At 40.3% G+C, this 15,428-nt stretch overlaps 1 protein-coding gene across 1 annotated transcript in view; it reads right to left on the bottom strand.

Moving 5' to 3' along the window:
* Nucleotides 1–15,428, bottom strand: part of LOC135084793 (uncharacterized) — a 154,637-nt gene that overhangs the window by 20,361 nt on the left and 118,848 nt on the right. Inside the window, exons 3-8 of the mRNA XM_063979531.1 lie at nucleotides 9,080–9,169; nucleotides 8,084–8,232; nucleotides 7,230–7,342; nucleotides 6,074–6,268; nucleotides 5,287–5,392; nucleotides 2,775–2,844 (exon numbers count right to left, since the gene is read on the bottom strand). Coding sequence (XP_063835601.1) covers nucleotides 2,775–2,844; nucleotides 5,287–5,392; nucleotides 6,074–6,268; nucleotides 7,230–7,342; nucleotides 8,084–8,232; nucleotides 9,080–9,169 — 723 coding nt within the window. The remainder of the gene's footprint in view (nucleotides 1–2,774; nucleotides 2,845–5,286; nucleotides 5,393–6,073; nucleotides 6,269–7,229; nucleotides 7,343–8,083; nucleotides 8,233–9,079; nucleotides 9,170–15,428) is intronic.

Raw genomic sequence — 15,428 nt, 5'->3', positions numbered from 1 at the left:
GCTCAGAATGCGTTCGTTCGTTTCAGCCAAATGACGTCCACTGCTGGACAAAGGCCTCTCCCAAGGTTTTCCATAATGAATGCGTACTTACATACATACGTGTCATGAGGTACGTACCTCATGACATATAAGTAGATTAATTTTTTTTTTCACTAGACAGCAACCCTAACAGCGTAAGAAGAGTTCAGAGGCACGCGATAGAAAGAGACAAAACTTGTAGGTGAATAAAATTGTAGGTACGTAGTGCTGTGCGAGCTGAATTCCACTGTATCGCGTCGCAGCAAGACTCGCATTTATTTAAATCGTCTTGCGGAGTAATCCTTCTGTACCTGTACTATTACTTATTCTGTGTTACTAGTTAGTTAGTATGGAAGCTGGAAACATTGAATTTTCGGATAGATCCAATTTATTTTGTAACCTATTATTGGTACCGTTTGAAAGAGCTAGTGAAGCACTTTCAGGATCAGTAACCAGTTTTTCGATATCTTGTATAGTTTAGAAATAATCGAGTGAGATCACTTATCGTTTCCACCCTGTATAGTTGAACGATGGTGGCGCCCCCCTGTCAATGAGTTTGGTGAGACAGTTCAGTGTAGGTCATCTATAATATTGGATAAGGTGTCTGCGAATTGACAAACGTCACATTGTCCCCATTACAATAAAATTTGTATGAAAAGGACACTTGCGGGTGAAATCCGTGGGATATTAAATTTAAAACACCTTTATTTGCAAAATCGTAGCCTGTACATATTGTAATAAATAAACAATCACAGCTAGCGCATTACTGAGTCAGTGCCTGGGGTATGGGGGGTGTTTTGGTGACGTCAAACGTCAGCGAGACTTCAGATGTGCTTCAGACCTGTATGCTCTGTCAAGTCATGTGCTATTATATTATGGCACCCCTTCCGAGCCGCACGTCAGGCACTGACTCAGTTATGCACTACACCTGTAGTAAAGTTCATTTTGTATAGTCTGGTCCGTGAGCACGTAGAATTTTGTCCATTGACCCCTAGCTACCCATCCTTATCGCTCGCGCGTAATTATGTTGCGCTCGCACACTCACTACGGGTGCCAGTCGCACAGTCGCGACAGCAATATAATTACTCGCGAGCGATAAGGATGGGTAGCTAGGGGTCATTGGACAAAATTCTACGTGCTCACGGACCGGGCTTTAGATATTGTAAAATTCGATTCAAAATCAAGAATAAATCCATTTCATTTCAAAATTGTTCAAATATTTAAATTCAATGAATCACAGAATAGTATCTAAGCTTGAATTTGAACCGAGTTTAAAATAAGGCCGACTCCACGTTAGCCCCAATGTTGGCCCCAACGCCACTTTTCCGCGTGGATCTAGAAAATAGCTTGCCCAACATTGGTACCAATACTATATTCTACATCCATATTGGACAAGAGACGTTGGGACCAACATTGGGGCCAACATGTAGTGCTGACCAATAAAAGAGCCTGCTTTATTCCTACCTCATTCATTCTAAAATCCGCCCATAATAAGTTGCCGCTTATACGAGAACAGTAGCCATTTTACGTGCACGACACATTGAAACTTGGTAAATATAAAAAAAATCCAAGGAGTAAGCAGCTTGGTAGCACGAAAGAAGATTATTAGTGATTTGTTATTACACAAATTACTAATAGTCCCGTTAGCCCCTCGTACTAAGCTAAATATGCTTGTGTCACGAGTGAGTTCACCACAATAGTCGAGCGGCGGCGGGGACCGAACCCGCGTTCCCCGGATCACGAGTCGGCCAGTCCGACCCCTTCACCGTTCGGCTATCGTGGTGAAAGTATGTGATAGCTTCATTTACCCCTGCGATTTTCGACTTTATTGCACATCATAAACATGGGCGTAACTGGGGACGGGTTTAAAAAAATGTTTAAAAAAACATTAAAAATTCATAAAAAAATATTTTTACCTAGTCATCTATCTTTGACCCATGTCGCCCACTTACCCCAGTTTTTAATCTGTACTTACCCCAACTTACCCTTTTTAACTGGTTCACCATTGGGCTATCTATTCACTATCTTACTACATTTACTTACCCTTTCAGATTGTTTGCCCCCTATACTTACCCTATTATTTAATTTGTATCCCACTTTTATCCTGAATATTACAAACATTCTTTTCCCAATCTTTTACTTTCCCTTCCATCCCTTAATTATTTTTTTACTTGACCTATTTTCTCCGCTCCTAAGCCATTTACTATACCGAGTTGGACACAATACATCTTTACTCTAACGGGCGTCTTTTTTCCGCTTTTTAATCCCCTTTTACTCAATTTATCCCCAGTTACACAGTCCCCAGTATCCACTAAACCCTGCTATACTCAACTTAGGTATACTCATCTGGACCCTGTTTAACCCAAGTTTAATCTAAGGCATCTCATGGTAGCTATTATGTCCCTTTCTATCAATTTTTCCCAGTTATACTCGGTAACACTCAACTGATTCACAGTTCTATCTAACTTATATCCATTTATACTTAATCCTACCCAATTAATACCCAGTTTTATCCCTCTGTACTCAAATTAAATTAACTTTTACTATCTTATTCCCATTTTACCCAATTTATTCCGAGTTTTACCCATCTTATTCCCAGTTTTACTTAACTTATTCACAGTTTACCCAACTTATTCCCAGTTTTACCCAAGTAATTCCCACTTTTGCCCAACTTATTCCCACTTTTACCCAACTTATTCCCATTTTTACCCTCTCACCCCAGCTACGCCCACGCTGGGAACGGAATGTGCACTCACCTCGCAGCCCCGGCACGGTGCCGACGGCGGGGTGTCGTGGTTTCCGTTTCTTGTACGATCGCTTCTCGCGCTGTAAGGCAACCAAACACCTACATAATACTGGGCCTTCATAATTTTATGTTTTTTGGATTTATAGGTGTTGTTTGGTATACGGCAGTTTTGGTTTCGATATCAGTGGTTAAGTGACGAGTGTGAGCGCTATGAGAGTACGTCTACGTAATGTCATCCATAACATTTTGTTATTTCAGCTCTTTGGCCCTTCATGGTTTAGGTAAATTATTACTAACAAAACGGGATTATTCCCACCGCTGCTACTCTTGTGTAGAGGATCTACAGCTTGACCGCCAACAAAAACCCAACCAGTGAAGGTCAAGTTTGTCCCGGGAAAAGTTAAACTTCATTAGACCCTCAACTAAATTAATCAGAAGAACATAGGAGTTTGAAGTTATTACCAACGAGAAAGATGCGAAGTTATTGGTCGATTTAAGACACAGTGGCTTAGGCCGATAGGTGTTTAGTGGTGACTCAAGTTTATTTCGGTGTACTCCTCTTAGCACTACTGGTAGAGTCCAAAAGATAAGGGGACATCTAATAAAGCCCCTCGATGGAGCCATGATCAGATTGGTAGTATAAATAAATCATAATGAAATGGAGCTAAAGTATTTGACAACAGAAACTCAATAGTGACTGAGTTTCTTGCGCTGCTTCTTCTTAGCACTGGCTCATTTATTGTCCCGAAGCAATGGTAGGGTTAACAATGGGACGTGTAAAAGTGCTTTTTAAAAGCCTATTTGCAAAATAAATGAGTTTTATGAGATTTGTACGAGTTTTATTATGGTCTTGCTTGTCACACCAAGTTATATTAACTTATCTTTAAGTAGCGTCACACTTGTCACAAACCGATATTGATATTTCAACAGACCGTTTGCAGATGTTGTTTTTTAGATTCTTTTATGGACAAAATTTTCTTATAGGTAAGTCTTTCGCAAAAAAATCAACATGAACATTTTTCATAATGACTAAGATCATTCCGTTTACAGTTGAAATAAATACACTCGGCATCAAATAAATCGCACCTCCCGCGACAAGCACTTATCAAACGTATGCATCCCCACTTCCCACCAACGTTGGTACCATTTGAAAGCCTAGTTGTAAACTTCACTTCATTAAAGGAAAGGTTTTTACCCCAAAATTGTGTCTTTACAAGAATCCAGAGTCACTTCTTCAAAAAATAGGTAGTTACGCTATAGCCATTTTTTATGACTATAAAACTGTTAAGTTGGGATTAATCGCTATCCATCTGTTAAAGAGGACACGTGAGATCTTTATTTGGTTTTATAACCATAAAAATTGGTCTAATTGATCCCAGAGGTGAGCCCAAAGTGAGGTCTATTTTCAAGACACATTTATGGTATATGTTAATCATTTATTTAGAAATGAAATGTATTTTTCTTTAAGGATATTTATTGGACTTTCAAATAACACCAATATTGTTGGGGTACCATGATTGTGTCAGAAGAAAATCTTTAAAGTTCGCGTCGCGGAAGGTGCGGTTTATTTGATGTTGAGTGTATTTAAAATACAGTCATTATAAATAATGATCACGTTAAATACAAAACTGTAGATGTGTTTACAAACTAAAAATAAAATAATGATTGTATAAATAAAAATATCTTACTTTGTGGCATTTATTTTGTGATCTTGCGAGCGGAAGCTATACAATATACATAATAAAAATGCAATGACTGTGTGTTCAAAATTTTGTTGATGATGATAAGCATAACGACGGACCTTATTGCAAAATGCATTGAAGTTTCCAAAGCGAGTAAAGAAGGGTAAGAAAACTGTGAAAATTCGTCTAAAATGTAGGGAATGAAACCAGAATAGGTTTTAATGTAGGAAATAAAGTGCGGATGAATGGATTTTTGCTTCTTCGCGCAGAAAATACTGGACAAATTTAAATGAAACTTGAAAATGTTGAAGCTTACACATAAGAATAGCACAAGTTATGCACAAAAACTGAAATTAATTTAGGACTTTTACCTCAAATTGAGAAAAAATATCCCGAATTTATCCACGAAAAAAAAGGTTTTTAATTATGGAGTTTTCATTTCCCCAATAGACTTGAACTTTAAGGCTACAAAGTAACATTCAAAATCGATTGAAAAATCATAATAATGCTCAGCTGCGATAAACGCGATTTGAATGCAGACTTTTTGGAACATTTTCCATCCAACTCGCACGCATATGACAACGAAAAGAACAAAAAACTATCAACATGTTATAGTTCCAAAATACTGAACTGTCCTATCCATGACATTGACAGCGGGGCGCCACCGTATCACTGGTTCCGATTTTTGCCATGTTGGAAACCATAAAGTTGAACGATGGTAGCGCCCCCCTGTCATTGAGTTTGGTGGGACAGTACAGCGTGGGTCATCTTTAACCCATGAAGTGTGTGCATGTTGTGTGTATATGAACCAGTGTACAATGTGTGTGTGTGATATCTCACCTGTCTCGGCAGATCTTGGGGGGTGGGCGGCGCCCGTGGGGGGTAATGGGGGGCGCTGTACGCACGAAACGATGACGTCGTCAGCGGAACGGTGGGATACGCCGGCCTGGAAACGTGGGTAGTTGTGAAGATACACCAAGTTTAGTGGGTACCTACACGTGAATTTAACCACCATAAAAGCTACAGTATTTGGACCGTCAATCGCCGTTCATTCCGGACACAAGCTTTAAAAAACACGAATATTTTCCGAAGCCTACCATCGTTATCGTTACACCACTTTTTTACGTTAGGAACCTAACTTTGGTCCTTCGAGCCGGATTCCTAATCGCAGTTGGGTCGCGAAGTCATCCGCCGCGTACCATGGTTTAAGGTGAAAGAAGCGGAACAGTTGCCTTTTGATTTCTAGAAATCTCCAGAATTTATTGACTACTTTTTAATCCTTTCGTATCTTAGCAATCTCCAACTATTTTATCTATTTTATGCTCTCACGTGCAGGAATATGGCAAAACCCTCCACTATAGTGGAGGAGGCTCATAGTCCAGCAGTGGACTGTAAAGGGCTGTTGATGATGATGATGATGTGCAGGAATATATTCCGAGCTACCTAGCTAGACCTAGCAATATTTCCATGAAATATTACACACTACTAGATTTTTCCCATACCTAGGCGGTGGGTCAGGTAGAAGTTGTTATTTTGGCTATTGTATCTTCTCATATGACAGAACTAACTACCTAGATCTAGCAATATTTCCTGTAAAAATATACTGAAATCTAGAACTTTCTTATACCTAGGCGGTGGGTCAGGCAGCAGTTGGTTCGCGAAGTCACCCGCCGCATACCGTCGCTCCGCCAAGGATGCCGTGAGCTTGACCAGCTCTCGCTTGGCGGTCTCCCGCCTCGCGACCAGTTCCAGGAGTGTTAGCGCCCGCGCCAAGTCCCGACGGAGTTTCAGCATCTTCTCGTACGAACTCTCGTCGTTTTTCCTGGAAAAAATGAATTGTAAGGTTAGATCACATGGTAAGAAGATAGCCAGCCTCTCTGATGAGGCTTGTCAGCGATTCTCACTGCCCCCTTCGGTTTCGATCATCATTTTCGACAGGTGAGATGCATGCACGTGGTTCCCTATTGTTGGTCACTAAATGGTTAGGTTTTACAAGGCCCTAGATATAAGACCACTCAGGAGTTGCAGTGGCGGAAGCAAAAGGTAGAGATAGTCTTATAGCATGATAACTGCTTCTTCATTTGCTGTCTTAACCGGAAGGCGCAATGGTTCCAGTTCCAATGAGGGTTTTCGAGAATGGAAAATCCGCCAGAGGGCAATACGTAGACGCGAGGTCCAAATGCTGCATGATTGGTTATTTTTGACATGACATTGACAGATATGTCAAAATCAGTCAGACCCCACATCCACGTCCCGCCATCTAGCGGATCTTTCATTAGCGAAAACCCTCATTTCAGCGTCGTGGCACACATTATCACGACTAAACTTCGGGGACCTTCTATATTTTGCATAGATCTACCATTTGATATCGTCCACTCAGACCGACGATCTGGTGAAGTTCGCGGATGTCCTAACCGATCGTTGTAAAAATCTGAGGAGAGGTATCTGTCCAGCAGTAGCAGCAGCTTCAAACGAACTATTTGAAACCTTGTGTGCCAAATTACCTATTTTATCTCTATATTGGTATATATGGTTGGTGGTAGGGCTTGTTCTAAGTCCGCCTGGCTAGCTACCACCATCTTACCTAAGTCTGTCGCCATAACAACAATGTTAACAGCATTATTGTGTTCCGGCAGTTAGAGGTAAGATAGCCAGTTCCTCCGTGGTTGAGGATTCCGGGTGAAGCTCGCTTCCACCTTCGGCCTGATCGTCACTTATCATCAGGTGAGATACAGGCTAAGAGCTTCCTCGTTGTGGATAAAAAAAAAAAAATCTATTCTCACCTGTTCTTCCTGGTCTGCATCTTCTCCGTCCGCCGCCTGAACGCGAGGTACGGATTGTGCGAGGACTGGCCCGGCCGGTTCTCCGTCTTCACCGACAGAATGAGGGGGTGTTGCTGGGACAATAATGGCGATATTAATTCCTTGATATACATCCAAAATCCTTTTTCAAGGCGCAGTTAGACCATGCGGGAAATTGATCAAGACATGTGTAAACACGCGCTTTAGTTAGTTTGCCGGCGTGCGTCTCCCATACTTCGGTGTGCGTGCTCGCGCTTCTGTTCGATGAATCTCCCGCATAGTGTAACTGCGCCATCAGCACAGCATAGCATGACTTTCACGTCATAAGAGCTCGTATTATGAAACTTAGTATGTGGAACTTAAGTCCAAGAAGTATGTAAAAATAGTCCAATTTCCGAGCTCGAGTTCCGAGTCGATTTTCAATAATAGATTCATAATAAGAATCAGACTTAGATTATGGTGTTGCTCATTATCAAGATACAAACAAAACACCAGTCTCCCTAGACAAGTGGCAAAACGTGACAGTCAAATCCGTGTTTGGCTCCGTGAACAGATTCGATTTTCGCAGCGATATAGGCTGGTTTTAGAGTCACGCGGATTGTCAGTGCGGATCGCTCCGCAAAGCCGATTTGTATGAACTGTTAGGGAGCGGAGCGGTTCCTCCGGACCGCATTACTTTGAAACGCTCCCTAGAAGTTCATACAGATTGGCCGTGCGGAGCGGGTCCGCACCGGACGGTCCGCGTGACACTAAAACCAGCCATAATGCCATTTGTCATGGAGGCGTGGACTCCCGGATCATCTACATATTCTACATAGCCCAGTGCAAATACTCACTGTGTTCAGCCGTTTGTTGAGCCAGTAGTCGTAGACCGCGGTGACGAGGTCGTCGTGCCTCTCCAGAAGCAGTTTGGCCTCGTTTAGTGTCACCACGGTCTGACCGGAGCTCTTCTCCAGCTTGTCCATCATCTGTTCGAATTTCCATTCTGTAAAAAGAATATTACTTATTAGAACATTGTTCTAAGGATCTTAGAGCTAGGTACGTAAAAGTAAGTACAACATAATTCTGAGATCGTTTCAAGGAATTCCTTATTGATACATTCGGAGGAGTGGTGCTTGCGCGTATGTAGCGGGGGAGTCGCCGTGCCAAAGAATGGTCTGGTGCCCCAGGATATTGGGCTATCGATTAGAAGATGAGTTGATAATTAACTACTTACTCATTTCAGCTATGATACTAATCGCACCCCCCGCAACAAGGCATGTCAGGGGCAAGCCACCCCTGAAAAATAACCCTCCCCCCCTGAAAAAGATACGCCAATGGTGTGGGGTTAAACCTTATTTACATGATGGTACAGAATCTTTTGAGCAGGGCACATAGTACGCAGAACTGACGGCCGATAGGGCAGATTTTGGAGTGTAGGCCACGTTCCAAAAAGCCAGCGTGGACGTCCACCTACAAAGTGGATAGACGACCTCACAAAGGTAGGAAGGCGCTGGATGCAAGCCGCTACCCACCGCCCAATATGGAAATAATTGGGGGAGCCCTATGTACAGCAGTGGACATCCTATGGCTGAAATGATGATGATGATGATGAACCAAACCTCCTCTGTTAGGTTTATTTCTGCCAATGTCAAGTGTTTGATTGCCATTGCATGTTGTACAATAGAACATAGGTGTTTTAGTTCTACTGCTTTTTCGAGGATTCCGTAGACTAGTAAGCCCGTAAGCAGGTTTCAAGACGCCATCCAAAGCGGGTTGTTCATATGGAAATCATTGGGGGAGACCTATGTTCAGTGGACGTCCTGTGATGATGATGGTGGTTTATATTTTACCTGTCAGTTCCGCGTGCCTTTGTTGTTTGAGCCACCTCTCGTCCTCCGAGTCGATGTCGTACTCCGGCGCCTCTTGTTCTTCCCATAGAGCTGTAACAAACATATTTACACTGTTAATAATACATAGAAAGTGTGTAATTAGAGCTAGGATTGTAAATGTGAATGTAAAAATGTTCAAGCCACTTATATGCTACAGTAAATTCTTATGCTTCAACCACGCAAAACGCGTGCAGAACGCCATCGCTGGCGTGATCATGGGCCAATGACGGGTCGCGCAGACTGTCATGGGTCGCACGACCTGTCATTGGCATATGATCGCGCTGGCGATGGCGTTCTGCACGCGTTGGTGTGGTTGAAGCTTTAAAAAAACATATTAGTCCTCTTTCTGGCGCTGTACAGTAAAATATGACTATATGCTATAAAAAAATATTAGATTTAGATTACAATTGTACAGTACACATTTGGATTTAGATGCGACAAATGTGATAATTTAAACGAGTAATAAATTCGAATTCTGGTTGTAAATATATAAAAAAATACAAGGATAAAAACCGTGACGTCACACCATAAATACGAAATGTAGAACAATATGGCCACGTGAATTATCGCCGTAATTAGGAAGATTCCATTCTGCGTGTTTCCTGTTATTTATTTTTGTGTCGTCGGCACTTGTGCGCCATGGGACTTTTGATTAAATGGCTAGCGAAAGAACAAAGTCACATCAGAGAACAAAACATTCGGATTGGATTTTTTAGGGTTGCAGGTGTCCGGCTTTAGCAGGTGTTTGGCTATTTACGGACTTGTACGGCCAAAATATATTCTCTTGTCCGGCCTGTCCGGCTTTTGTTAGGCTTTTATGTGGCTGCCGCGCCAGTTGAAAGTCAAGCCAGAATAATATCAATAAAATACTGGGACGTGTTAAAGTGCTTTTTATAAGCCTACTTGCAAAAACAAAATTAGTTTTATGGCTGATTTTGACACTCCAATAGCAAAAAGTTCCATTTCCAGTCGTTCATAATAAAGTCTGACTTCTCACGCACCTCGCATCATATTGGAATATCATGTTATTGTAATTTTATTGTAAGTGCCGTTGCAAGCGTTTCTGTATCGATCGCTCCAACTGTATTATTGCAAAATACAGTTTCTGTGTCATGTAAAGTGATTTGCAGTTGCTTATTGCGATGTATCCAGTATACAATACCACAAATACGATGAAACTTTCGTGTGTTGGTAGGGAAATAGCTTGTATTTTATTATATTACACTAGCTGTGACGGCGACTTCGTACACTTGAAAATTATTTAAATAATATTTCCCGTTTTGCAACATTTTTCTTTACTGATCCGCCCCTATTGGTCGTAAGGTGATGTTATATAGCCTCAAACCTTCCTAAATAAATGAGATATCCAACACAAAAAGAACTGTCACGTTTGTAAATTTGTCTAGGCCACCTGTAAAAATAGAGACGAGAAATCATCATTCATGAGTCAACGATATTGATTCAAAATCGTTCTCGCCAGTATGAAATGGTTCTCTCTCATAGATTTAAAGTTAAAACTGGTTTGACTTTGTTACCATAGGACTGTTGATCGACTGATGATACAAGTTCTCAAACTATAATTCTTTATGGCTCTTTTCAGGGCACTTATCGCCGTTCTAAGAGTTTAAGAGCTGTTTCATAATATAATCTATAGTTCGTCCAAGTGTGACGTCACTCGGGCAAGCCCGAGTGTACAATCATTCAAGTCGCGCCGCATTCGCTGCGAAGGCCGTCGCACAGCTGACGGTGCCTGCGCTGCGTAATAGGATCGCCAGACGGCGGGCACACACGAGAATAATGTTGGGCGGATCAGATCCGCCGAATTTATCTTGTGTCGGGCTATTAAAAATCATTTATTTTTGCAAATAGGCTTTTAAAAAGCACGTTTACACGTCCTAGTATTAACCCAACCACTGCTTTGGGACAATAAATGGGCCAGTGCTGAGAAGAAGCAGCGCAAGAAACTCAGTCACTATTGTTGTCATCCTCCTTTTCAATTTTAATTTTTATTTATTAGCGTAATTTTTGACTTTGACTGCTAGACGACTGCCTGGTGCAAGCTCTGTGTGTCATTTCGTAGAGTTGAGTCGCGTTAAAAGCTGTGCTTCATCCATAGTTTGTTCAGAACATAACCAGCCTCGCGTGACGTGACGTCACTTGGGCAAGCCCGAAGTGTACAATCAGTCAAGTCGCGCCGCAATCTCTGCGAAGGCCGCCGCGCCGCACAGAAAACGTTAACTAATCAATAAAATAAAAGGACCTATGTTCTTCTGATTAATTTCGTTGCAGGTCCAATGACAGTTTAACTTTCCCCCGGGACAAACTTGACCTTCACTGGTTGGGTTTTATTGGCGGTCAAGCTGTAGATCCTGGCTACATGGGAGTTGCAGCGGTGGGTAAGAGAGGTGGGAATAGTCCAGTAACAAAAGGGACATCTTAGGAAAAATCACTTTCCAAATAAATGACGCAGAACCGTAACATTCTTAATTTTTAAATGACAACTAGTAAAATTATTAATTAACATCGTCTTCAACATAAATCATATTATCATTCATTCATTCGTATCATATTATTAATTACGAAAATTATGCTGATGCACATTAGACTACAGTTGTTTAAAATGACGTACTATTTATTATCACTTAAGTATATTTATAAGTCGACAGATCCGTCATCGGATCGAATCTCGCGGATCATAAGATCAATCCGCCGACCTCTCACCACGTGTGCGTGCGATCCTAAACCCACTCGTACACTTGAAACAGCGAAGCGGTTTTACTTGAAAAATACTTGGGCGGCAATTATGTACTAAATAAAATATTAGTTTTGATTTTATTTTATTTTATTTTTATTTTTCTTTATTCAGAAAACCACAGCTCTTTATAATAATAATACAAACAGGTTGATTTGGTACATTACAGCAATTAGTGATTAGTGAACTGACTTTTTTCGGACTGAGGGCTTTGTGAGTTTACATCAAAAGTTCTCACTAGTGAGCGCGTTAAAAATATGAAAATTTTAGTTCTTGAAAGTTTCCGCTACGAGCGCTGTACAATCCGTCATATGTACATTTAATGACATTTTTTACGCGCTCACCAGTGACGACGTTTGATGTAGTAAACTCACACTAAGCCCTCGTGACAGTTGATAGCCGTGAGCGGCTTTCTCAGCTTCACCGGGCAATAGGTAAGCGCAGACACGGTAATACTATCTATACAGTATTCCAACTCGGCCATATTTTTGAAATAAATGTCAACAGTGGCGCGGTACGTCACAGTATGACAACATGCGATAGGGCTGCCCACCTACAGTACCCAGTTTAATTACATCTGCCTACTTAGAATTTCTGTCTAGTTTTTTGATTGTATTTTTTTATTTAGTTAGACAAACAAAATACTTTGTGAATGGAATAGGTTAAAAATGTGTGTTGTTTTGTGATTAGTAGATTTAATTTATTTAAAACTACTTAAATAATTTTGAAACTTTAATAATCATAATGATCTGTTACGTTAATTTCGGGCGAGTGAAGTCGTGGGCAAAAGCTGGTTTAATACAATATAATTTTCATTTCAAATCAAACTGACTGAAAATGGCAATTTGACTAGTTTTTGATCAATTTTACCTTAAATGACGGCCAGTCAAATTCAATCAGTTTTGTCATTTTTAACACTTGGCCACCGACGTCCATTCGGCAGATTCACGACACCCCCGACTTTTGCATACCGAGCGCATACCGAGATTTGAATTTCGAAAGAAAGTTCTCGTTTCGTCTGTTTATATGAAGTTACAATACTGTATGATATTATTACCGTGGCGCAGATGGCTCTCATAATAAAGTGAAATATTGCTCTTTCGATAGAAGCTGAATGGAGGAGACTGAAGACGAGTTTTGTATGGAAATACATCGTCGTATTCACCTACACGCACAAACCAATAAGTCGTATGTAATTAAATTCAAACATCCACCCCTTTCCATGGAAAATACCACGTAATTACCAATTTCCTTTGTTTGCCGCCTCTTTTAAAATCCGGACGCTTTCGGCGGCGCTCGGACGCGTCCGGGCGAGCTCGGCGCCAGACTTCCCGGGGAATCCCGGGCTGGCTGTGAGCTAGCTGGATACGTCTACGTAGTCTATGTTAGTACAGTCGACAGCGTATAAAACTGTACATTTTTATTGCAAAATGGTACTATTACAAGCACTTAAATAAAAAGTAAAAAACTATCAAAATGTTTTACCCTTGGTCGGAACGAACTTTCGAATTTATATTATTAGTTTTGATAGATAGTTAGAAAGCCTAGCTAAAAATCTCTACAATTTTGATCCAAAGTGAAAATTTCTTTACTTGTATAGACTACTCATTTAAATAGTACTTACAAATCGTCAAATATTTTGCTCTTAAGAGCCTCTACATGTCTCGTAATCTTTTTACCCTACCAGCGCTTAAGACCAACATTCAGCAAGTGCTGACAAGATGTAATCCATGTGCCCAGGGCCCCAGTACATTAAAGACAGCCCTGGGTGACTAGGTGTGTCTAAAAACACTACTCACGCAAATTTTCACTCGCTCTACCGCAATGATATTATAGAACTATAGATATGTTACGTTCATAGAAATTACGATTTTAATCCGTGCCGAGCTATTCCAAATTGCACACATTGACAAATGTAACTGATAAGTGAAACAAAAGATACGAAATAGCACGCAAATGAAAGAGATAGCTATAGTTTTAACGATTCTGCGCTAACTAATCTATGTCCGCAGCGCACGCATCCTTATCGCTCTAACGTCAAAACAAGATCGCTTTCTCTTTCTTAACTTGAACATGGCGCATGGCGTCTTGATTGTTTGCATAAATAATTGAAAATATAAATACTAAATAATTTTGCATAATCACATGTGGTAAGAGATCCCTTGTATTTTGTTTACTTTAGAGTTATAATTGGTACACTTTCGAAACACACACGATGGCATTTTTTATTTATTTTGGTAAGAACACAGGAACTTACGGTGTGGTACGCACGCGATTGCGCACGACGCAGGCCACACGAAGACTAAACACAAGACGTCCCAATTGGGACGTATTTGAGTATTCACAGCGCGAGCGCTTATAACATATCTGCTTTTGTTTTTATATAATATCATTGCTCTACCGTTTCAAACGCTAAACTAATACTAAATACAAATTCCGCGACAAATATATCGTTAATTGACAAAGGTAAAATCTAAATCAGATTACCAATAAAAGCCAGCAGTGCTACTCCGAATCGCACTTTACGTAGTTTCGTATCTACCTGTCCCTGTCGCTCATGCTGGCATCTCGCTTTGCGCGAGAGGGATGGCAACATTCGAAACTTCAGATAACGTTATTCGGAGTAAACCACAGACCACAGTCGACATGAAATCTCATCAACGCGCGTACCGATATACCGAATACCGATATTCGTTAATTAACATTCGACGAATACATTTGTAACGATATTCGTCGAAACGTTAATGCCGAATAGGGTGGCACGGACAGACGCATTCCTACAAAATTATTTGTCCCTTTGAACGCGAATTGATGAAATATGAATGCGTGGTTATTTAAACCTTTGTCCCTTTGGGTAGTGGGAATATTCACTTCCTAATAATTTTCGCTAATTGTAACTTGTATGAATTTCGACTGATTGGTAACATTTGAAATCAGGCGAAACCACTTTTGATTGATTGTTTGCAGTCACTTTTTACTGATTTTTGACTGGGAAAATCAGTCAAAAGTGATATTGACCGATTATAAGTTATGACTGTAACATACCCACTTTTTATAGAAAAAAATAAATTTTTAATCACATAAATATCAAGACAAGCTTTCTGTGTGGAATAGAAAGAATAGAATAGTTATTTTATTGGCAGAATAATTTGACACAGGAAAGGAAAAATACATAAATGAACAAGCTGTTATTATAAACGCATAAACAAACACAGTTATTAATAAAAATAATTTACGTATTATTTGTGTTTATGTGTAACTATTTCCTTGAATCCATTGAAGTCAATGAGTCGACTCCGACGACAGAGTTACAATACAATCAATAACAAAACTAGAAGATGACTATTACTCTAACATAAATAATAAATAATATGCACCATTATTAAAATGTTATTAAATAAAATAGCAGCTATTATCTAGCATAAAAGATGCCATAACGTTTACCCCTTAGTGGGAAAAGTTTTTCACCTTAACACAAGGGAATAAGATTCAAAAAGACCAAATAATTATGGTGGGAACTATATTCCCAATGCCTTTTGAGTGTTAATTTGAATGTCC

This window comes from Ostrinia nubilalis, chromosome 27 (genome assembly GCF_963855985.1).
Source record: "Ostrinia nubilalis chromosome 27, ilOstNubi1.1, whole genome shotgun sequence".
Lineage (NCBI taxonomy): Eukaryota > Metazoa > Arthropoda > Insecta > Lepidoptera > Crambidae > Ostrinia > Ostrinia nubilalis.
This window is presented reverse-complemented; position numbering and strand designations above follow the sequence as displayed.